General features: G+C 44.3%; 1 protein-coding gene across 4 annotated transcripts in view; it reads left to right on the top strand.

Moving 5' to 3' along the window:
- Window positions 1-864: 864 nt before the first annotated feature.
- Window positions 865-25,266, top strand: part of LIMA1 (LIM domain and actin binding 1) — a 41,969-nt gene continuing 17,567 nt past the window's right edge. For 2 of the 4 annotated variants that reach the window (XM_075266005.1, XM_075266006.1), the window contains exons 1-4: window positions 865-989; window positions 8,443-8,571; window positions 15,273-15,318; window positions 19,806-20,204. In XM_075266005.1, the coding sequence (XP_075122106.1) occupies window positions 8,453-8,571; window positions 15,273-15,318; window positions 19,806-20,204 (564 nt within the window). In that variant the 5' untranslated portion in view covers window positions 865-989; window positions 8,443-8,452. Of the gene's footprint in view, window positions 990-8,442; window positions 8,572-15,272; window positions 15,319-19,036; window positions 19,193-19,805; window positions 20,205-25,266 lie in introns of those variants that run through there. The other 2 variants (XM_075266008.1, XM_075266007.1) reach the window with 2 other exon arrangements.

Below are 25,266 nucleotides of genomic sequence, written 5' to 3'. Positions count from 1 at the left end.
ACTCATAGACTATAATGGGGTCCGTGTGCTTGCCAACAGATTTCCACAGGGATCAAGCGGACAGGAAAGTAGTTCACAATCTACTTTCCTATCCGCATGATTCGTGCGGGCAGTGCGCGGCAAGCACACGGACCCCATTATAGTGCTTTCACTGCTCACCGCTTGCAGTTGTGTTTGGTATTCTGTTCCCCATACGGACTCCCCAAACAGAATACCAAACGCAGAAGGGTAAGAAGCACTGACTATCATCGGTGATGGAGGAGACGGCACACAAAGAACACTGAACACAAGCATGGTTTCAGTCACATGCAGCTGTTGCAACATGCCGTGTGTGAATCCAGCCCTAAAGGAAAGACTGATACTTTTTCACTAATGTATCCTCTCCTGTATTTGGTTAAAAAAAAAAAAAAAAACCTTCACGTGTGAATTCAGCGTAAAAAAAAAAAAAGCATCCTTTTTTTAAATGCAGAACAAAGCTCCTGAGTGAAGGATTTGCCATCTTGCTATATTACTAGTTATGTAAGGGATTGTGCAAGATCACAGCTCTGCAACTGGGAGACACTGAGGTCATGGCCATATCTCTATGTGACTTTCCCCTTCGGTATTCCCAAACACACTAAACATTCAATCTGTTTCCAGCATGAAATGGCTGACACCAGAGGACAATGGCCTCCACACGGCTCCAGTGATGTGATGAGCCCGCACCACAGTAGCCCCGTGCATTTCCCGCCTCCCTGCGAGATGACGAGCGCTCTTCTACAGTGACACTGAGCTCCTCTAGGCGGCGCTGTGTTCGCTCCGTCGCTTTAAATCAGGCGCAGGCAGGCCAGGCCCGGTGACGTCACTGTGTGGGCGGGGAGTGCAGGTGCTGAGCTGTGCGGGGCTCTGGCAGGTGCGGGGGTGATCTCGCTCGGATAGCTCACAGACAGGGAGCGGCGACTACACAGCAGCGGGTCGGAGACACAGTGCGGTTGGCCGGGCCGTTTGAGGTGAGCCTCCATTGTGTGCGGGGACTGGGGCATTGCTGGGGACATGGATAGCAACTTAGCATCGCTTTGCGTGTGGGTTTTCTGGAACTTGTAGTCCTTCTGCTGTTCAGACCTCATCCAACTGTCTGCACTCTAGTACATATATACAGTGTGTGTGTATGTATGTATATAATGTGTGTGTGTGTGTGTGTGATATATATATATATATATATATATATATATATATATATATATATATATATGATGAATAGGTGTAGAGTAACCGCTCCTTGTGGACTAAGCCCTATTTGCAGCTGACTGTGACTTGTGCATGTTCTGTGCAGGCCCCCCTGGCATATGTGATGGCACTTTATCTTGCATATTTCTTGTGACTGCCATACATAGGAATTCTGCTCTGCTATATACTGTATATTGTGTAATGTCTGCCCCTCCTGCTATTCACATGCTGCAGATATCTATATACTGCCCCTCCTGCTATTCACATGCTGCAGATATCTGCCCCCAATATCCCTGACCACCGATAGGTTTTCTGGGTGTAACGTGCACGTGGAAGCAGCTGTGACTATAAAGCCTAAAATGTTCAGTGCAGAAGTTATTGGTGAATAAATGACACACCTGTTCTGCGCCTTGTAGATGGCCGAGTAGTGTAATAATAGCAGATGGGATGTTGTAATGTGATAGTCGTCTACCTGCACCTGTATCCTTATCGCCAGTATCTGCTCTCTGGCCGTATACAAAGTCTGGACCTGTAACGCGCTGAGTTTGGAAGCCGCTTTGTATCATTGTGTGTATAGTTATTAGTAATATGTACAACAAATGCTTTGACCTCCTACGGCAATATGTTGTAATATTTGTGTGACTGTGTTGGTTCTCATCCACATTAGTCGTCTTTTACTACAATAAGCACCCGGTTACCTGGCACAAAAGTGGTGAATATTTGGGGCTCTGCAGTTGGCGCTAGGGCTGGACAATTAGGATCACACTTTTATTCCAGACCCCCTATTTATATACCACACTACTTGGCGGTCCACATATCGGCATGCCTGATTGGACAGCGTAGAGTCAGTGACATACCCTATAGCCAATGGCAGTGAGACAGGATGGCCCGGATGGAAAAGAATTGATGTGCGTCCTAATTAATTAATTAATTGCGCCACCTTTCAAATACTTTTTTTTTTTTTTTTTGCCGTTATTTGGGCAGCCCAAGTCACTCTTTCTATTTTCTAAAGTGTGTAAGCAGGTCAGAAAAGTTTATTGGGCAGAGCAGAGACCAAGGCACCTTGGCTCTATAGATTTAGAGAAAGGTAACGCTACCGATATAGGATGAGAGCAACGAACATTACTAGTAACAGATGCTGAGTCTATTCCCACTGACTATAATGTAAAAAAACATGACGGGTACTTTTTTTCTTCTGCCATGTTTGTTCACTTTTGTAATAGGAGAAAAAGCCCTGTAGGTGCGACATCTGCACCAGACAGTGGGGGCGCTGTTTGCATCTGTCCTTTATGTCCACGGCTCTCGTACTGTGATGCATGAGAGCAATGGACACTAAATGACAGTAGTGTGATCCCGGCCTTACTATAATGCTGGAAATCGGAGTTATACTTAAGATCTACTCCATTCCTTGACTGGTGGAGACTTCGATTTTGGAGCTTGAGACTTTGCAAGATACATTAGGGTTATTAAGGGGTCAAAACCTCTGAATTCAGACACGTCTTGTACCAACGGACAAACTAAGTCTGGTGAAGGAGACGTCAGTCTTAATAAATTCCCCTATTGACTTTCCATGGGAGAATTGGATCCATGATAATGGGCACCCGGTTTCCATTCTATCTAATATTGGATATCATGGACTGTTCCCTATTGTGATCCTCGCTAGTGTGAATAGATTCTTAGCTCCTTTACTGCGTGGTACTAGATCTTTTTAGGTTGCTTTGTTTCTATTGCAAAACAATTTCACAAAGTACCTGGAATATTTTTTTTGTAACTTAGTACAAAGTACAGGATCATGTGGCCAAACATGGCTCAGCTGAATTTTTTTTTCTATTTTTTTTTCCTTCCCCTATCAGTATGTCTTTGGAGTGTGGGAGGAAACCAATGCAAACACAGGGAGAACATACAAACTCTTTGCAGATGTTGTCCATGGCAGGATTCGAACCCTGGACTCCAGTGCTGCCAGACTGCAATGCTAACCACTGAGCCACTGTGTTGTCTACTCAGCTGAATTGTTGTCACTATTGATGACACGCACCTGCACGTGGTGTGAGTTATATCACAAATCTGTCAGCTCCGGACTAGCATAGATTTGAGATCAGTTGCACTTACCTGAACTCGAATTAAGAGACCAGGCCCCCTAATAATTCTAGTCTCTCTTGCCTGTGGGGAATGAATTGGGTGTTGCGTAAGAATAGTCCTAATATATTCTCCCCAATACGTCTCGAGGAAAGGATCTGTAAACCAGCAGGGGGCCATCAATTTTACCACCACAGCAAGAGGTCTGACTGCTGGGCTCCCTACCAGTCACCAGAAAGGGGGTACCATGTGTCTATTGTATCACCACTTACCCTCCCAGCAGCAAGACCACTGATAAGAGGAGTTAAATGGGGCGGTGGTCTTGACAGGAGAATCAGCAAAAAGAGCTTGGCCATCTCTCCCTATAAAATGAAATCCAGCCGCAGTGTACATGTGTGACCGTGACCCATTTATCTCATGTTGGGCTGGTCTTGCTAGTAGGAGGCACAAGCGATGTCGCCTCTTATTCTGTTGAACCCCAATCGATCAAGAAATTGTCAAAAATTAATACCAATCCACTAGATAAGTGATTTTAATCCCATTTAGGCCACGGTAAATATTCATGGCAACCCCTTTAAGCAATTGCTGTACCCTAACTGAATGGTACCTGTCTGTCCCTCTGTGGTAGAGGGGGGCAGGCTGTAGGTTTGTCTTCAGTATTTGCCCAGAGTGGTGCTTTAAGCTTATCTGGGTAAGGAATGTCCTCTTTATAGCTGTAGATATCCCAGACCTTTTGTGCATTGTCCTTTTTTGTTTGTTTGGGTGTTGTGCGTTTTTTATTAGGGATTGTTTGCAGGTGGAGCGAGAGATTGGATGGTGAAAGTTTATATCCCTGTTCCCATTTTCAGTTCTCCTTTTTATTTTCCGTACAAAGAAACATCTCAGCCGACGTCTCAAAGCACTTTTCTGGTTACCGAGCTCCTCTTTGTATTCCAACTACTGTATGGGGCCCTTGTGGGATCCCTTGAAATGGCATGGGTATAATGTTGGTGGTCATATAAATTTATTTGACCCACCCCCCTGCCGGTACGGGAGGTCACACTATGACTTCTTGCAGTGCAATGGGGTTAATAATGTATCTATGTTTGCTGATGACAAAGCGTGCAGGAATGAGGGCAGCGGTCCTACATAAAGCTTAGTGCGGTGACAAGTTTGTCTGGTTTTTAACACTGCAGGTTATTATGTTTCACCTTCATGTATATTTAGTTACTCAGTATTGTGCCTGGTGTCGGCCTCTTCATGTATTTGGGTTCTTCATCTTTGTTTGGCGTATCCGTCTCTTCTGCGGCTGCCATAGAAAGTGATATTAGTATTACTCAGGGTTTCTTGCAAGTTCTCGGGGCAAGTTTGTTTTATGGGAGTTCGAGGGTGTGTTTGAGGCTTGGCATTGAATAGAGGAAGTCAGATGGATTTACAGTATCAGGCGCGAGATTTAGGTTTTATACTATACTGTGCTTACCTATGTATGGGTGTGTGAAAATGGGGTCAGGGACAGTTGGCTGACTCTGGAAACTAAACATGCAAGCCAACTCTGCAGTCCATTTAGCCGAGGTGTCCAGCTAGCTCGGCTTTAGGTCCCATGCACACAGGAATTTGGGCTGGAAAATCTGGTCTGTAAGGGTATGTTTACGCAGTTTTTTTTTAAGGCAACTCCGCCTCAAACGCCTCCCATTCATGTCAGTGGAAGTCACTAACAGCTCCCCTCTAGCTGGGAAAAAAAAAAACAACTTAAAAAGTTTTCTAATTCCTGAAGCAGAATTTTTTTAGCCTGCAAAAAAACTGAACATACACTTAGTAAGGCCTGGGAGCCATGTGGTGGAAATGACGTGGAAAAAAAATCAGTGTCTTACAGTCAGTAAAAAACGTCCTGTGACTACGCTGCGATTTCCAAAATGGGCACGGCTTTGGGAATCTCGGCATGTCAATTAAACCAACGGAAATGCTGGCGGTTTCCCTATAGATATAATTGAAACAGTCCACAGAGAAAACCTCTGTAAACTTTGTCTGAAGCTCTGCAGGAAGAACCGCGTTGCTTCCACGGATTTTCTTTTTTTTTTTTTTTTGCTGCAGGACGCCACTGCTAGTTCACACGTAAATTACCTGTGGCTTATTTTGGTCCTGAAAAAGCTAGTTCACACAGGGACATGGAGGCTGATTTTGACAGCTGATTTCGCTTCAAAATCAGCCCCTATGGAGCCCTATGTGAACAGCTAGCTTTTTTTTTTTTTTTGCTAGCTTTTTTTTTTTTTTTCTTTTCTGCTAGCAGAAAAAGAAGCGACATGACCTTTCTTCAGGTGTTTTCAGCCTGATGAAATCAATGGGAGTCTATGGGGTGCTGAAAAAAACCTTGCTGATTTTGGTCACTTTTTTTACTGCTGTTTTGGCAAAAAAAAAAGCGACCGAAACAGCGAGGCTTTTTTGTCACATTTTATGAAGTCACATCCCAGAGGAGTGGTCCTGGGTGTTGGCTTCTTCCTGCAGCCATTTTGTAAAAAGAACATCAGATTCCATGCCATTTTTTATTTTTTTTATAATTTTTTGATATTAAAAAGCTGTCAGCTCTGCTCTGTCCGAGTTGTGAGCTATAATGGCGCCTAGAGGCAAAAAGGGGTGGGTTTTGGCCATGCCCAGTGGGCTGGCTAGTTAAAAAATGGGCTGGTTAAAAAAAAAAAAAAAAAAAAAAGCTTCAAAAAATCAGTAACCGAAACGGCGTCAAAAAAAGCGTCAAAAACGGCATCCAATGCAAAAAACAGCATAAACAAAAAGCGACGAAGAATTTTCAGTGCCAAAATAAGCGAGGCTTTTATACGTGTGAACTAGCTAATTGGCAAGCTTTTTCTTTGGACCGTGCCATGCTTTTTTTGGAGGTGTGTGTTTTTTGTTTTTTTTTTTTTGTTTTTTTTCTTCTTTGTAAAAACAGCTTCAAAAAAAGCCAGACTGTTTTCCCCTGAATGAGCCGGGAAAAAAAATCTCGCTGTTTGGTCGTTTTTTTTTTGCAAAAGAAAAAGCTAGGCGTTTTTCACCTCCCATTCACTTCTATTGCTTTCTTCAGGCGGAAAACGCCTGAAGAAAGGTCATGTCGCTTCTTTTTTTCTGCTAGCAAAAAAATCTGCTAGCAGAAAAAAAAAAGCTAGCAGTCTACATAGACCACTATTGTAAAGGGGCTGATTTTGAAGCGAAATCCGCTGTCAAAATCCGCCTCTTTGCCCCCGTGTGAACTAGCCCTAGTCCTTGCATCATGATGATCTGATTTCGGAGTCTCTGGCTCCTTGCAGTAGATACTGTCCTATACTATATATAATATCGGACAATATGTTCCAACCTCAATCTTAACCTCATCCAATCAAAGATTGCATGAACAGACAGATGGATTTGAGCAACCCTACCTCCACAGATCTGTGCCTGGTTCTCCATGATATGTAGAACAACTTTACAAACAGCTCTTTCGGTAGGGGATCTTGGCTGTTGGACCCTCTACCTATTCACATGTTGATAGCCTTGGTCATCAATATGTAACTCCTGGTAAGGTGTCTAATTTTGGATTCTGCTGTCTCTCTATAATGCTGGCATCAAGCACCTTTATAACCAGATCCATGACTACCACGACAGGTTATTTTTCTTCTGTTTCGAAACAAAATTGGGCATCAGACTGCAATATTCGGGCTGTCGGGAACTATGAAAATCTTTGTAGAGAACCATGACCTCAAGGTCAACAGATCCAAATGGAGTATAAAAAGGAAGGGTTGGGGATTCTTAAAGACCAACATAATGCATGCTAGTCTTTGGTCCCTTGCACCAGGGAAGGATGCGACTAACTCATGATGAGTCTGAGCCTAGTCATAAGTTGGCCTCATCATCTAGGCATCCATGTGCACGGAAACTTCTATCTGGATGGCTTCATTCACTGTTGTGGGGCAAACTGAGCCCGAAACATTTAAAGGGTTATTCTCATGTTGGCAAATTGCTGCTGATTTTGGAATAACTACCCCCTACAGCTGCTCAATGCTGAGGAGAATGGACCGTATAGAAACAGTGTAGCACATCTATGTGGTTTCTGGAACTGTGGAACTACAGGGGTGACCTAGGCTCACTGTGCTACACGGTTTATTGCTCCCATTCTCCTCTATTGAAAGTTATAGGAACTGTATAGGGCAGCATCACTCATCTGTTCTGATATGTCCTGCCCGTAGGGGTCAGCTCATCTCGCCAGTGATTTGCTGAGATGGGATTAACCCTTTTAAGATTGTAGTCTGACCTGTTTTCCATTTGTGAACTTTTCTGTCTGGCAAAAAAAAAGTGTAGTTGACTATGGAAACAAAGTGTAAGCAGGTCAAAGGGGAGACCAAAATGTAATCCTTCTTGAATGCCTATACGAGGGATAAACATAATGTGAACCTTCTCTAAAGCTGTCCAGGGGATAATCATACACATTAGGGAGCGTGTGTGCCTTCATAGGCGTAAGGAGACTTACAAGTCATTCCTGCTCCACTAGGGACTACAGAGGCACTGTTCTCCTAATTACATCCTGGAGAATAGATCTGCATATTTTTTACCTAAAGCTGGCCATACACATTAGATGTTTATCTGCACAACCTTGGCAAATCCAGCTAAATTTGGTGGTCTGCAAAGAATCTGGTGTCCGTGGTCATCATACACATAAGATAGCAGAAACGACTAAAATAAGCCGAGTCTGCCAGTGATCTGCAGATACAGATCTTCTGTGTATGAACAGATTCTCGTACTTGGCCAGATATGTGAATTTGTAGATGTGCTGGGCAGAGGGAGCTCACCGCAGTTATTGATGGATATGGAGCAGTCGCTGGATATGTGTTTAGCAGAGATGCGTTTAGACTGACTATAGGCTTTTCATGTCAGTCCAGTCTATCTATTTATTCTATCTATCTATTTATTCTATCTATCTATTCTGTCTATCTATCATCTGTCTATCTATCTGTATCTGTTAATTTTTCTCTTGTTATAACCGTCACATGATGGCCGTCCCCTGGCTTCCCCAATACTGTGCAGGACGCTTCCAGGCCCTCTTCATCCTCTATAAATAAATAACTTACAAAAGTCTTCGTCAGCAAAAAAAAAAAAAAAATTGCTTGGTAACTTTTTGACTTGTTTTTCAAGATTAATATTAATCCTTTTCCGCTCTAGGTTTCTAAACATGGATACTTCTTCTGGGTTTAAAAGGGGACAGTGGGCCTCCCAGTCCCTGCGCGTCACAGCCAGAGAGCTATCCCTCGTAAAGCCGAAGAATGCTGCTATAATGGAACGGTTCTCCAAGTAAGTTTTATATATTGATTTTTTTTTTTTTTGAAGTTTTTTACTCATTATATGGAAATGTAAAGTTAAGTCCATGGCCTACGGTGCTATAGTAAATGGATTAATCGGTAAAGCTTTGCAGTTACAGGGATGAGGCCCACATTGGGCTCACCAGTGTTCCTACTATTGATTGACTGTGACCCAGTGACCTTCCTGAGTCCTCAGACTCATTCTGCTAGTTCTCACTGAATGGAGGGGCAGAGTTCTCATGAATATTAATACAGTCAATAAACTGGCTACTTCCGTTGCTTCCTATTGGGATAGTCACTGTACCTTCCCTGTTACTCGCTGTTCCCTCTTTCCTCAAGTCTGCTTCATTTTGGATTGTGCATGTGACACTTCGGTGCTTCATTGTTCTGTTCACGGTTGCATCGAACTGTTGCATATCCAATAATCTCATGTGCAGCTTTTTTTTTTTTTTTTTTTTTTTTTTTTTTGGGGGGGGTGGGGGGGGGCATTTCAACAGTGCATTAAGAATAGGATATATCCAATTATCCTATTTTTGTAATTTTTCACTCTTCACTCAATAGACTCAAGTCTGATGTATCTCTGAAAACTGGTATCACGAGGTTGCAAACTGACCATGTAAAGTAGACCATTTCATCCATTTGTCTCATGGGCATGGGAATAAGCTCTAATCACAGCTTCTAAAGGTGTGGTCACCCAGCTTTCCTAGCGTCTAATGATATGGCTTAGTCTATCTACTCTTATCGCTGCAAAACTATCATTGCATCACTAAATGTATTTGCATTGCGGGCAAAATGGCAGTGACTCACTTTAGGATTTATCCAGTTGCTCAGTGTTTGGTAATGTTTTGCAATAATAGGGACTGCAATGAGAACCGGGCAAGTTGCAGCAGCTGGATAAATCTTTTGCATTTTGTGAAGATTTTACATACATTCAACCCCAGTGTTTGTCAACCTTGGTACTTGAGACTGCATTCAGGCGGCGTGGTACGGGAAGCCATATATCTAGTGCCAAGAACGGGATCAGGTCCAGCCTTCTATCAATTCTCACTTTTTTGTGGGAGGGGAGGCGTTCATGATCGCACATGTCTCGATCCCATCCAGTTCCTGGCACGAATTCTTGGCCAGACTCTAATGTGAGATTACTGTGTGAATACATGGCTGTGGAACATTTGCTGTATATCGGCATTGTGATATAGATTTGTGCGCAGGTGCTGTTTATAGCACAATCTATATGATTGTTACTGATAAGGAAAGTTTGTCCCCTCGTTCTAGTACATTAAACAGGTAGCATCTTGCCCTGAACACTCCTGGGAAGGTTAGTCTGGTTCCTCCAGAGTATTTAACTAACCCTTTCCTGTTAGGAAGCTGCACCTATTTCCATTGTCAGATGTTTAATAGCGTTACTGCAGGGTTAACATTTCAGCAGCCAGAAAACACAGGTGCAGCCCCCGTCCATACGTAAAGGCTATCACACTGACCCATTATTTTCTTAAGGCCCCCATACTCACAACCATGTATAATAGCTGGTCTGTAAGCCCGGAGACAAAACTCACAACAGGTCCTATTCCTGTATGTTTTGCGGTCATGGATATCGCTCTATGGCGTTTTCTCAGACTTCTTGCACATGTTCTTGGCATGTAGCCTTATTGCATACATCTTTGGACCTTCTGTTACGGCAATATATTTATAGATCTAAGCCAGGTATATATACCGGTTTTGCATCTAGATATTAGCACTAGTTTATTGTAGTCTCCTTATATGTCAGACTTTACTTTGGCTCAGTTACTCTATGACTGGGGTAGAGAACCTTTGGCTTTCCAGCTGTTCCTAAACTACAACTCCCAGCATGCATACTTCCTCTGCTATTCTTGGTACTCCCATGGAAGTGACTGGATCATGTTGGGAGTTGAAGGTTCCCTACCCCTGCTCTATGGTGTCAGCGCCGCACCTCCCACGAGGCGACCTGAAGCGACTGCTTCAGGTGGCGCTATGCCAGGGCCCCAGGGAGAACGGCATTTTTGCTTCCCTAAGCCAGTCCAGGACAAGCTGTCCTGGACTGGCTTAGCACCGCGCGGTGGTTTGGGGAGGCCACTGGAGCAGCGCTGCTCCAGCAGCCTCCCCTCACACTCAGGCAGAGAGCAGGTCCTCTCTGTGCCTGCGAACGGCGCTAAGCCCCGCCCCCTCCACTCAGCCACGCCCCCTCCTCGGGGGGGGGGGGGGGCGGCTTTCTGTAGTTCACCTCGGGCGGCGAAAGGGGTAGGTTCACCCCTGTCAGCGCCGCACCTCCCATGAGGCGACCTGAAGCGACTGCTTCAGGCGGCGCTATGCCAGGGCCCCAGGGAGAACAGCATTTTTGCTTCCCTAAGCCAGTCCAGGACAACTTTGAAACCGAAATGGTGGACCCAAATAAGAAGCAGCATCTGTGATTTCCCGTCCCTTTATGATCCCCCTCCTGACACTAGCTGCACATACTGCGTCACAATAGCATGTGAACGTCTCTTGTAGAGGTGACACTTGTCGTTGAGGTTCCTTATTGAACTGCTTGGCCAAGTGTCTTACATTCGTGGTAAAGTTATCAACTATGGCATTGCAATGTTAGCTGAGGCCATACAGGGTGCCAGGATTTATGAGGCATTTTGTCCACTGCATATTTATTCTACCCCCATTACTGTTTTACTTGCCTAGGTAATGCTGGTTATAAGGTGACGTTCCCGGGGTTAATCATTCCCTGACATTCTCGTAAGGTTACCTATTACACTTGTCACACTGTGTGCAAATTCTTCTGGATTATTGTAATAGGACGTTACAGAGACCTAGTAAGTTTTGCCCTGGAGATGTATGAGAGGAGACTATCATTAGGTTTACGCAAGCGTTGCCTAACCGTTGATCTGATCCTCTAACAGACCAGAACAACGGATAGGTGGACCGCAAAAAAACCCCTGACATACCCCACTGACTATAATTCTGTCCATTATTTTAGAACTGAAACCGGCAGAGGGAAAAGTTCTCCATTGATTTATTTTTTTTCAGTCACACTGACTGATAGTCCTCAGTATTCAGAAACTTTGCATAGTTGTCACATAATTAATATTGTATGTATCACATCCAGGCAGAAAGTCAAAATTGTCTCTCCAACAGACTCAAGTGCAGATGTGAACATGTCCAAAGCAATTTTGCATTGAAAAGGATTGTGCAAAAATAAAAAAGCTTTCTTCAAGATACCTTGCCACACCCATGTAGGGACTGTATAGCATTGCAGCTTGGCTCCATTGATCTCTATGGGACTGAGCTGTAATACCTCACACAAGCTGCAGACTTTTACTAATCCCGCACATCCTACTTGAGTAGAGGTCTATACGGTCCTTTATGCGCCCCCACTGTTCTTATTGAGGCAGGACATTCCTACAAAGCATCCTGCATTCAGTAGGATAATCCTGTTCTTCCAGGGCGTTCTCCTGTCCAAGCAGAGGCACTACATGTGGCTGCTTCTGTGAAGGCCTGCTGTGCAGATCAGATGGTGAAGTTATAGGTATGCAGGAGCCCCTTGTAACCTAGCTGTGCACTGCTTTTTGTGGGGGAACAGTTGCAGGATCTGACACGGCTGTAGTGTCAGTGGACCAGCCTGCCAAGACTCTCTTCTTCTCCGAAGCCTGACTCCTGCTCCAACTCAGTCATAAATGGCTGACGGCCATGGACAGACAGAAGCTGTAAAGCTCCTCTTAATTCATTAAAGTATAATTTAGTCAATTTATTTCTTTTTTCTTTTTTTTTATATTCTGATTCCATTCAAGATTGGCCCCAACTCCACAGCCCCTCCATTCCCATGTTCTGTGAACAGGGTCCCATGCTCACGAGATGTGGGTCCTTCTATGGGACCTGCAACAATTGAGCGTTTATGGCATATCCTATGAATATAGCCATAAACACTGAGATGGGAAAGGCATATTTTTTATTTTATTTTTTTTTCTCTGACTTAAAGGGGTTGTCCCATCACAAGGATCCTATTTATACTGTTTGTTAATGTGAATGTAAGACTTTTCCTAAATACACTGCTTCAGCAAAACTGCTTTGTTTGTCCACTATATTACTTTATTCATTTTTTTGGGACACATCCCTTGACTTATCTGGTCATAAGTCAAGTGATGTATCTGCTGCTCTCAGGGGGGAGGAGGGGCTAAGTGCACGGAAGCGAGCCTGGAGAGGGGCGGGGGTAGTTTACCCTTTGGGGGGAAGGGGCCGCCAATACAGACCCGGCATCCGCTGTAATAGAGAGGCGGATGCCGGGGACGGTTAGACGCCAGCACAGATGCCAGCAACATTGCTATGCTCCTGCCCTGCATGAAGCCAGCAGTGGCAGGAGCGGAATAACAGCATCACTTCTGCCGCTGCTGGCTTCATGCAGGGCAGAAGCATAGCGATGTTCCTGGCATCTGTGCATCTGTGCCGGTGTCTACACTCCCCGGCATCCGCCTCTCTATTACAGCGGATGCCGGGTCACATATTCACATATGCAAAGCCAAGCGGCGAGATGCCACTGGCCCTGCGTGCACGCTCATAGACCAGTCTAGCCTTCACAATGCGAATAGAGACCTGGCACCCGCTGTAATAGAGAGAGGCAGATGTCGGGTCTGTATTGGCATTGTGAATGCTAGACTGGTCTATGAGCACGCATGCAGGGCCAGCGGCATCTCGCCGCTTGGCTTTGCATATGTGACCCCGCCCACCAATGACGCAACAAAGCCGGAAGACAGAAGATTTTGCAACAACGAAGACTGGTGAGTATGCGACGTGGGAATACCTCTTTAAGGTTACGGTTTTTCCTGTGATGTCGTCTTGGATGTCTGGCACACCGTATATACTAGAGTATAAGCCGACTTTTTCAGCACATTTTTCATGCTGGATAAGCTCTCTTCGGCTTATACTCGAGTCAAGGTCCACGGAGCACAGAAAACTGGAAGGGGGAGGTCCTTTAGTGCTACTGCTCTGTGATTGGCTTGTCATGAGGTCATGTGACTGATGTCATCGAAGGTCCTGTAGCCACTGGTATGTAACATCTGCAGATAAGGTTGAGTCTAAATCCTAGTAGCTCCGCCCACACCAGAGTCCAATCACATGGTCATGACGTCATCAGAGGTCCTTTAGCACACTAGGATTTAGCATCTACCCTGCAGATGAGTTGCCAGAATTCATTGTGTCTAGAGATGAGCGAGTACTGTTGGGATCAGCCGATCCGAACAGCACGCTCTATAGAAATGAATGAATGCACCTGGTACTTCCGCTTTGACGGTGGGCGGCCGCTTAACCCCCTGCGTGCCGGCTACGTCCATTCATTTCTATGCAAGCGTGCTGTTCGGATCGGCTGATCCCAACAGTACTCGCTCATCTCTACTTGTGCCTTATGGAAGATGTCTGTTGTATGGAGGAGAGGAAGCGACAGTAACGTGACACACAGGGACCTTCCTTTAGTTACTCTGCCTAGTAATGTCAGGCGTTTGGGGTTATTCATTTAGTTTCAGTAACTCCATGTGCCTCACATTAATAACAGTTAACCCCATCATGTCCCTCATATTAACCCCTGTGTGCCTCATATAAGGGTTACTAATATGTGAGACACATGAGGGTACTAATGAAGGACCTTAATTATGAAGATACCTAATTATTACCTCCATATGTCCCACATATCTGTAACTCTGAGGCACACAGGGGGTTAATGTGAGGGACATGATGGGGTTAAATGCTATTACTATGATCCCCATGGAGTTACTAAGCTGCAATGCTCATGACCAGACTATCTGCAATGGTGGATTCCCCCCCCCCCCTCCCCCGGCTTATACTCGAGTCAATAAGTTTTCCCAGTTTTTTTTTTTTAGGTACAATTGGTGTCTTTGCTTATACTCGAGTATATACGGTATATAGAAACTGAGGCATTTACAGAAACCCAGGGACTTACCTGCTGTCACCTGCATAATTCAAGAGTACAATTGATGTCACTGTCTAACTGGAAGGGAGGGGACGTTCACTCTCCGATTGTGTCTGTACTCACAACCTAGTTCTTTTATCAGCCTGATCTATAAGATCCTGTGTGTAATAGTAGATAGAACTATATATTTTTTTCTTTATGGCATAAAAAGCTGCACAGATCAGTTGTTTGAAACGGCAGAGACACTCCAGTGAACGGTGTTCACTTCGCGGGCCATGTCATGTCTGTGACATGGCTTGTGTGCAGAATAATCCCATTCAAGTAAATGGGGCAAAGCTTCAGTACCAAGTTTTCTGTACTTGGTAAGGACTGAAGAGGCTGCATTGCTCATCCACACCAGGGATGTGATGTTGGGAAAAATTTTGTGACTTTATTCTAGCTTCAAAATGTAATTTTTATATTATACAGTTATTGTATTATTAGATACATAGTTTCTTACATGCACATCTATAATTATATATCCCCCCCCCCCCTCCTGCATCTATCTGTCTGTGATCAGCCATTTGAGTGGTTGGGTTGAGCTGTGGTAAAATAGTAGTCTAAGTTGGTAGTTTTGCCTGCATACTCTTAGCCATGACTCTAAATGCTTGGATCTGAGCTGATCGTGGTGGTGACCCCACCCCATTAATATTACTTTTATTATACTATATATTGTCTCAGAAAACACCATTTGTTATACTTTTTTAATATATATATTTTTTTATTTTGCACAGATATCAGAAAGCTGCTGAGGAAGCCAGCCAGGATAAGAAGAGAACTGTAAGTGCCTTTTGATCATACATATAAGCAGGTGTTTGTTACTGGATCTGTCACTAAGGCTGGGGCCCCACTGACCAGAAACGCCGTGGTTAGAAATCGCAGCGTTTTACAGTATTTGCAAAGTGGATGGGATTCACGCGAATCCCATGCCCACTTTGCGGAAAAAATTGCAGCGCAGACACACTGAGATTTCCAAAACTGTGACTTTTTTTTTAAAATCGCAGCACGTCAATTATATCTACGGAAACACCGGCGGCTTTCCTATAGATGTAATTGAAACAAAGTCCGTGGAGGAAAACTCAGTGAACTTTCTGTTGCGTTCACGCCTTGGTTCTTCCCGCAGCATTTTAGCTCTGCTTTTCCGCCAAGTGGGGCCTTAGCCTCAGGGGAGGGGGGAATTTTTTGTTGACATACTAGTGATAAACTACTAAATGCCTGTCTCCATATAGTTCTAGCTTAAGGTTTGTGTTGAAGTCACCACATTGCTCATTTGAAGTACCCCAAAGCTTCTGTTATGTTCCTTATATATTCATAAGCAAGAAAACAATACAGAGAATTATGTCTACAGTTAAATTTAGAGTTTACCACTAGACCAAGTAGAATGAAGATGTGCCATTTTTATCACAGTGGTGCCCACGATGTTAATTTGGGCTGTGAATATGCAACTGCTATGATTACCCCATTATAATGGGGGTTGGTCCGGGTGTCCAATGTTAATAACTTGAAACTGGTGGAGGAGTATGTCCCATGATGACACTGGTGCAGGTTAGAATGTAGTCTTACTATGGACTACTATTATTTTAGTAAAAAAAAACTTTTGGTGCTGTTTGTATTTTAAGCCATACCCTCTTTGCCAGATGCTTTTCAGAAAGTGTCAGAAGTGTATTCTGGCATCTATGCTGTTTTTTCCCCACAAATAGAGGCAGAATTCTAGCACATTTAGTGTTAGTGGCAGCTATTGAATGAACAAAGTATCGGGCATGTCATAATCCAACATGCCTGATCCTACTTCCCCTAGGATCTGCCTTCAGGGGTAGGAAAGTCCGGAATCAGCTGCTAGGAGTGACTATCCTTACTCTCCTGATGTTGGAAGCTTTAGGCAATAACGTGAAATAAACCGTGCTAAATTTATCTTGTAATCCTTTTAATATTCAATTTAATTAATAATTCACAATCTGTAACCTTTTACTTCTTTCTGCGGCAAGAATAATCCACCATCTGTTCCCTTTATACGTCGTTTCACCCTGGGTACATTTTTCCTGGATATTCTGAGCTTCAATCTAATGTCATTTCCTCTCATAATCTTCATGGCATTATCATGCATGTCTTCTGTTGGCTTTCTTCCAGATTTTCACTTCACTTTTTCAGGGTTTTTTTTTTTTTTTCTAATTTTTAAATGAGATGGTTTTATAAAGCGGGAACTTGGGATACGAACCACATTGGAAAGTGTATGCCCCTAAACTGAACAGTAATTTGAATACTGAATCTAACTTATAGCTAGAGGGAAAGTGTCATAATTGTGAGGTCTGTAGATCTTGCAGCTTACAGATAACTAATCATTCTACGCCAATTTTTCTATACAGTGGGATAGTATGGTGTACACTTGGCACATGGACCTTTGTTACAAATTTGTGCCCCAACCCTATTTCATGCCTTTCTTGCCACATTGTTTTCTGACATTAGCTATGATGGAAGTCATCCCTAACTGGTATGGATTTGCATTCTGGTCCTTGGCTGTGAGGAGGCTTTATGAAAAGGCCAGAGACTCTTTGCTTGTTGTAAAACTTAGTATAGTAAGTTTATTGGGGTATTAGTAGTTCTCCAGCAGACCTGACAATGGCAGAACAAAAGCCGCAATGTGCAAGTGAACACAACGTGTGTGTGTGTAGTTGGCAATGACCCGTTTACATTTACCGAAATGCGTTATACCCAGCTGTATGTACTTCCCCATGGTGAGCAGAGGAAGTTGTGCTACAGTGCTGCCTAAGCTCTGCTACATCTGGCAATATGGATTACTGGGGTTGGCTTGTGCGAGTGTTTGAGCAGCTTCTGTGTTAGAAACGGCTGAACAACTATTGCTGAAATTTGCCACGGTTCACGCCCTGATCACCACTTTTCCCCCATCTTACTCACACAAACTCTACACCCCATATACTACTCTTGCCCACACAGACTGCATTTTCTCTATTCTCCTGACCATAAAATTAGACTCCATTTTCAGCGGCTTCCACACTCTGGTTCAATCCTATATAGCTCCGCCCACACAATAGCGTGATCCTATCCGAGAACGGCTGAAGGACCTGTGATGACGTCATCAAGGGTTCTTTAGCGTAGTATGAACATAAATTTGTTCATGGCTGTCGTGAAGCCATGTCACTTACTGGGTTAAAAAGTAGTATGTTTTAATCCAGGTTACAATCTAGGTGTCAAATTTCAAGCAAATCCGTTCAGCTGTTTTTTGCATGATTGAGGCACGAAGTTTCACATTTACAATATTAGTAGGATATATAAATATATATATTTTTTTCCTAGTGCTCTTTATCTTTGCCTTGTCATAGGTATACTATCTTGACAGCCATGTGAATATAGACTGAATACATGTGGTGTACACGCCAGGAGTTTTTCCTGCCTAATGTTCTATATGTAGAGCTGTAACATGATGTAAGCAGAGCATGTAGTTTTAGTTGCACTTTTCTTTTTCCTTACACTTGCATGTTGTTGGGTGTCATGCGTGTATTTTCTGGTTCTCTTCTCGGCAGTAACATAATGGCTGGATGTAACAGGGACGCTTTGGATTTCTGGTAGTTTCCCAGTATTGAATGAGGAAGGTGGAAAACCCCAGCTAAGAACCAGTCAGTCTGAGCAGATCAGTGTTTTGTCTTCTGAGAAATGGACCTTTCATCATAAGAGTCAGCTTTGCCCTAGAGCTGCTGAAAACTACATGAGGCCATTGTACTGTACACGTCGTCTCCATGATTAATCACATGACATTATCACTTAGGCCGTCTTGTGCGGAGAGGTGACAGACATTCCCGGGATGGACGGTGGGGGGTAGGAGTAAGAAGACAGCCATGAGCCATAATCCTGAGACAAGTGACATTTTCTTATCGAACAACATATGGCTTGAGAGAATAAGATTCCGCTTTTAGGAATGCTGACCTCTCAAGTGGTTTGATTTAATCGGACCGTAATAAATAAGGCTGTGTTCACACACTGATGCTATACTCTGGGCACTCTTTGCTCATGGTGGTTGAGGATGGTTCTTCTATTACAGAGCTTTTATCGAGGGCCTTAAGTTGCCCGTATAATAGACACGTTCTGGCTAGGCTGTCTGGATTTAGTTTTAGACTTCAGTGCCGTAAATTGGTATTTGCATCGCCTCTGACTTTTGTCGTTGGTCATGGCTGACTTTCCAAGTATACAAACATCTGGCAACAAACACAAAAAAATCTAAAATAGCGCATTATGTCTCCTGCCTTCAGTTTGTCTGTCACGCTCTTTAGTGTCCTAGAAATTTGCAAAGAATAAGCAGAAACTGGTGTCTTGGCCTTCCTGGCGTCTGCCATCTCTAGCGTGGCTTCAGTTTAACCCTTTGTCATGCCCCTGTGTGTGTATAGAGAAAGGCTTGGGTTTTGCTCTTGGTTGCAGCCTGGTTTCGACTCCTTGGTGGTCTTCCAGTTCTGGTCTTAGACAGAGCTAACAAAAAAGTTGCTGTTTCTTCAGCATGTAATAAGGTGAGAGATTTAGGGTTACAATCCAGATATAGCCTGCTAATCTCTGCTAATTCTATAAAGCCTGGCAGGCTGTCACTGCGGCTACGCTACTACTACTGGAAGCTCTTCAGGCCGAGGCCACGGTCATGCAGCGAAAACAGGTATACCGACCCGTGCCATGCTTTTCTTGGGCACCCTTCTGCCCTTTTCTCCACGTTCCCATATGTACGTTCCATGCACTTCAAACTTTTAAAACATTGAACTTGGACTATAGTCTTTTGCCCCATTAAAGCCCACCCATGTTCTTCTGTTATGGGGCTGCTTGTTGTTTGCACCCCAACTCCTATCATAGACGTCTATCATATGTTGCTTAAGGTTGACACTGGTTTGGTTACCCGTATTTTAGCTTTGCGCTTGTTTTTCTAGTACACTTTCCTGTTGTGTCAGCATAGACAAGACTGAATCTGACTTTTCTGTCCCATTTCATCTCCTGGCTTCTTCCTTGTTACATGAGTCACTTTCTCATCATTTTTTTTGCCTTGTTCTTCCCATCTGTTTGCCCATAAAAGGATATCCTCCTTTTTCCACTTAAACTTCCTGCCCAATCTTTCCTCCGCCTCTCATCCCCCCTGGGCTAAATGCTTTTTTTTTTTTTCCCTACATGTGGCATAGACCAAATTTTTGTGAGCAGCTGTCTGGATGTGGCTCTGCCGTCTGTAGGAGACTTTTCTTTTGCAGCCACTTCTTCACTCATCCACTTTATGCTCTCTCTAGAACACAGAAGCTCTTCCGTCCTCTTTTAACCGAGGATCCCTGAGCGTGTTGAGGAAGAAGTGGGAAGTCCCTGGTCCTGTTGCTCGGACAGAAATTAAGCACAGTAGCAGCTTTGCCATAAGGCAGAGAGTCAGCAGTCCAAAGACTGAAACAGTCCCTGCTGACCGTCCCGAGGTCGAAATCCCCAAGATCCGTTCTCAAGTACAGGAACAAAGCCGCTTCCGCTATCCTAGTGCTTCAGAAGTTCATTCTTCCTCCACCGAGGTCGAAAGTATGGATCAAGATTTGGAGACTGCAAAGTTGGACACCCCTGAACCTTCCCCTAAGATCGAGAAGTTTAATGTCCCTTTAAACAGCCTGAAGATGATGTTTGAGAAAGGTGAAGCTGCCAACCATAAGGTAAGACCTGAGCTCGGTGTAAGGAAATTCCGCCCCAGTGTGTTTAACATGCCCCCCCCATTGGTTTGCAGTTGCCTTTGTGACAGATGGGACGGCGGACCGTCCGGTGTCGTGTTTAGCTGTAGAGCGCAGGCGACTTGATCCTTCAACACTTGTCTGCAGTTGCCAAACTTTTCTGTGAGCTCATACAGCTGTCCAGGGCTGCAAAAAAAAAACCAAACCTAAATCCTTTTTCAACAACTCGTATGTCTGCCTCCTTTCCATTGAACTACAACCCCCAGCATAATTCCAGCAGTGTCGGTGCTGAGTAAGATCAGACATGAATCCTCGGCCCTCCCCCATCTCTTGTGGTTTTTGTAACCACTCCAAGGAGGTTACTCTTTCTGTATAAGATCCATGTCTGCGGTGTACTTCCACCTGATGGCAAAACAGACATGTCAGCACTTTGGCAATGATTCGGCCTGCCTGAGTGGCCTGCGATCAGGAAGCAGCCGGGTTGTGAGCTCACTTTCTTTTCCTGTGTTTTTTAAAGTACGTTGGGTGGAAAAGTATATATGGAAATGTGTATGTAATATACATTGTTCCCATTGTTTCTTTATTTTCCGCCTGCAAAGCTGTGTTCTTCTTTTATATAGCAAACTGTGTTGACTTGCTATGACACAGATCAGTTTGCTTAGAGAGCATAGAAGCACAAAAACCAGAAAAGCCTTTTCTTGCAATACAATGCAGAACAGCCGTGATATGTCATACAGTGCTATTAACCATTGACAGTCATGTTAAGACTGAGGCCCAGCGCTGTCCATAGCTGGGAATCTGTTCCTTGAGGCCACATATTGCAGATTTTGCTGTGGTCTGTTTTGGGGGTCAAAGCCAAGAGTGTCTTCAAAAGGAGTGGGAAATATGGACGCTCTTCTACTTCTCCCCAAAGCCACTCCTGGCTTTGGCTTGGCAACAAAAACCCAGCTTTTCCACATTGTGGCGTCGGCCTGATATGGCTACCGTATGTCAGGCTCTTATCTGAATGCAGTTTATAGTGTCTGTGCATGTAGAAAGTTTGGCTTACGATGTACGTGATCTGTTGGCGACTTTGATATTGCGGTGGTGTAATCCTTGTATAATAAAGGATATAACCCTCGTCCCCTCCCTGAAGTCTAAATCTAGTTAGCTGTTTCTTGGAAAGCTGGGATAACGCCGGAGAGACTGGAACTGATCTCATGGGAGTTGTCATCTTGCTTTCCCAGACCTAAGCTGTGATACTGTCTAGTAATGAATTTCTTACACCGCTTTTCTTCTAGGAAAACTCTATCGCAACGTATCTAATCTTTTTACAGCCTGAGGTGCAAAATAGGAAAGGAGGCCCCTCTCGTCCTATAGTCTATGTACAATTCTGGTGTCTCATTACGTTGTAGAGGCCTTGGAGCTTCCAGGGTCCAGTAGTGACTGCTCCCTCTGAAACCCTTTTAGCTACGGAGCTGACACAGACGACCCTTTAAAGCAGTTGGTTTTCAGATTAATAGACAGAGATCTAGACAGTGATGCCCCTTTTATTTAAGAAACCTAAACCAAGACCAATACCTCTAGACACCCCCTTTATGAGTAGTCTGCTTCCAGAAATCTGGGTAAAGGTTGGCTGTAATGTTCAATAGGATTACGAAGTCCAGGGAAGATTTTGCCCCTATGCTCCCCTTATCTCAGATCTCCTGTACTAGCGCCTATACTCGTTCATATACATATGGCGGAGTGATGTTGCAGACGTCAAGTATCCTGTTACTTTTTCCAGAAAGGTAAAGTGAAATTGAAAGTTTAGCATCCTTCCCCTTTAAGTTAAACAGGAGCCGCTTCAGTAAGTAGTTATCAAGATGTGGACTGGTTCATAGGTTAACTGGGCATAGCCCATTCCCGGCATGCCTGTCGTCTGATAAGAGATGGCCTGCACAGATAATGGCCCGGGCGTGTCTGCCGTTGCCTGGCAGGAAACTTAATCCATTGACTTGTTATGTGTGCAGGCCTTTGTCCGGCTGCAGCCTGTGCCCTGCTTGTGGCCTTCTCTTCCTATCCCTGGTCTGTATCTCAGGCTCTTGTTACAGTGCCTAGAGCTGCTATATATGAGGTCATAGACTGTAAATCCCCTCCTTCCCCCCCACCCGGGGTTTAGCAGCAGGCATCTGAGCAGCGCTGGAGATACTTAACACTTTGTGATCTGTAACACTGGCTCATTGTTTCTTCATAGCCCAATTATGAATGTGTGATAAGCTCAGTATAATGGCGGTGTCCATGTCCAATAACTGGCTGTGTGCCGCCTTGTTCTTGGATGACAAGGAGCTGCTATTACTTCCCGACCATGAGATGGTTTTATTTCTCAATAACTTGGCTGGTTATAGGTTTCATTAAGGCTTAAAGGGAGTCTGTCACCAGGGTGAAGTGTATTACACCAGCCATACAAATGGGTCAGGCTCAGTTGCCGGGACGTTTGCTTAGGCCGTGTGGCGTAAGTAGAAATGGCAGTACCCCAAGGCGAACATTTGACATTTTTTCTCTTCTCCTGGCCCCTCCGATCATTATATGCGGGGGAGGGAGAGTATGATAGCCGTGTTTGTGGGCTCCATGGCCCTGTGGCCTCACTTGCTAGCCCTCACTCCTGATCACAGCCGTCTCCGCATCTGCAGGAGGGGAAGCGCAGGCAGCCGTGAGCAGGGGCGGTAAGTAAATAGGACCTGTTACCTGCTGGAGTAATCCTATTAAAAAAAAAAAAAAAAAAAAAAAAAAAATCAGGGGCCTGCTGGCCCACCTAATGTCCCGGTCCCTGTGGCAGCGGCTAACGCTGCTACCCTGGTAGTTATGCCTCTGCTTAGGCCTCATGCACACAACAGAGGGTGCAGGCAGAGTCTCTCCCGTTGAGGGGGTCCGATTGTTCTGATTTTAGAGAGCAGGTCCTATTCTGCAACATGGTATTAGAATGGACTGGAACACCATCAACTACTTGGGATTCTACCTATAAACCTTTTTTTTTTGTGGATAAGACGTCAGAATAGCCTTTAGAAAGGCTATTCGTCTCTTACCTTTAGATGTGGTCTCTGCTGCGCCATTCCTTAGAAATACCGTTTTTTACCCGTATGCAAATGAGTTCTCTCGCAGCGATGGGGGCGTCCCTACCGCTGCCAGAGAAGTGTTTCCAGCGCCGCCACCTCCTTCATCCGCAGCATCATCTTCAATGTCTTCTTCTGGTGCAGGCTCGTAACTTCTAGGCCTCAGGACTTGGGCAGAGCAGACTGCGCAGGCGCACAGAACATGGGGAAAATGGCCGCTTGCACAGTATTGTTAGCGGCCATTTTCCCGTGGCTTGTGTGCCTGCGCAGTCTGCTCTGCCCAAGGCCTAGAAGTTAGGAGCCTGCGCCGGAAGAAAACATTGAAGGTGACACTGTGGATGAAGGAGTCGTCGCTGGAGACACTTCTCTGGCAGCGGTAGGCCCGCCCCCATCGCTGCGATAGAACTCATTTGCATACCGGTAAAAACCAGTATTTCTAAGGAACGGCACCATGGAAACCATATCTAAAGGTAAGAGATGAATATCCTTTCTAAAGGCTATTCTGACGTCTTATCCACAAAAAAGGTTTTAATGGTAGAATCCCTTTAACAATTGCAAATGAGTAGACTGGTCACGTGACACACCATTGGGCTTTTCAAATCTGGTGACAGGTTCTCCTTAAATCTTTTGTGATGACACAAGAACGGAGAAAGAAAAGCAAGATAACGTGTAGTTGGGGCCTAACCTCACCACTCCTGAAAATATAAAAATTTGGGATGTCAGCCATAATACTCTGCTGACAGCTGCAGTTTACTGACTGCTAGTGTTCACTTTATGAAAAGGATCAGTTGCCTAATATAATCCTAATAGATATTGTATGTTATATAGGGGAGGGGGGTTCTTTGTGGTGACTTTTTTTTTTTTTTTTTTTTTTTTTACAGCTCTTTCTTAGGAAAATTTGTGAAATATTCCTGATCTTCATACTTGTACGGTGTCTAGCACCACACTGTACATACTAGATAGACGTTTGCTCTGGAATGTGCATGTATTTGGTGGAATGTGGGATACAGTTCATTACTTGTCTTGCTCTTATCTTGAGTTATAACCTGTATTTATAGCCCAGAGCTGCGTTCACTATTCTGCTTCTTGTTAGAGATGAGTCTCAAGGGGAGAGCTATTCTATCAGCTCAACTCCTGTGATGCAGTGTGAGAGCTGGCGGTGTACACCATGCAGTGGGAGTATTAGTCTATGGATGACTACTGTCAGGAGAGTGAGGGGGCATTCCTCACCGCTCAGCGTCATGGCTGTGCAGTACGGAACGCCCCCTCTGATAGTACAGTGCTATGGACTCTACTGTCAGAGGGGCGTTCCTCACAGACTGTCAAACTCCCTTCTGACACTGAAGAGCTACTGTAATGGCTCTTCACCAGGGGCACATAAAGGGAAAACTGATAGTGCGCTGAATTCAGCACACTGTCGGCTTTCTAGCACTGTATAAAACCACATGTGCCCGAGGACGTGAAAGGTTCTCTTTAAAACCTGCAGAATTGGGGACGTTTTGTAAATGACATTGTAACACGGTCTACAAAATCTGGTATATGTAATAAATTATTTTTTAATGTAGCACCAACATACTCTGCAGCACTTTACAAATCTGGCTATGGTCACACCTGTGTTGGGGACCTTGTTCCCCTTTCCACTTAGAACATGCAGAGAAGTCCTACAAACAGGACTTTTCTCTCTGCTAATTTCTGGTGGAAACCTGGCGTACCTCATTATAGTCTATGGGGTTCTTGGGTAACCGCTTTTTAAGTGCATAGTTTCCATTTTTCAGGTCCCCAAATGGACCCAAAGAACGGAAACACAAATCCTAGTGTCAGAGGGTAAAGGAACAGACAATATTAGACATTACAATGTAAAAAAATTAACCTCACGCAATAGGAGCGAGGGCCCTGCTCACAAGAGCTTACAATCTGATTTCAGATCATAGTTCTGATGTATTAACTAATAACGCAGAGCGGTCTATTTTCTTAGC

Source organism: Leptodactylus fuscus, chromosome 2 (genome assembly GCF_031893055.1).
Source record: "Leptodactylus fuscus isolate aLepFus1 chromosome 2, aLepFus1.hap2, whole genome shotgun sequence".
In the NCBI taxonomy this organism is placed as follows: Eukaryota; Metazoa; Chordata; class Amphibia; order Anura; family Leptodactylidae; genus Leptodactylus; species Leptodactylus fuscus.
This window is presented reverse-complemented; position numbering and strand designations above follow the sequence as displayed.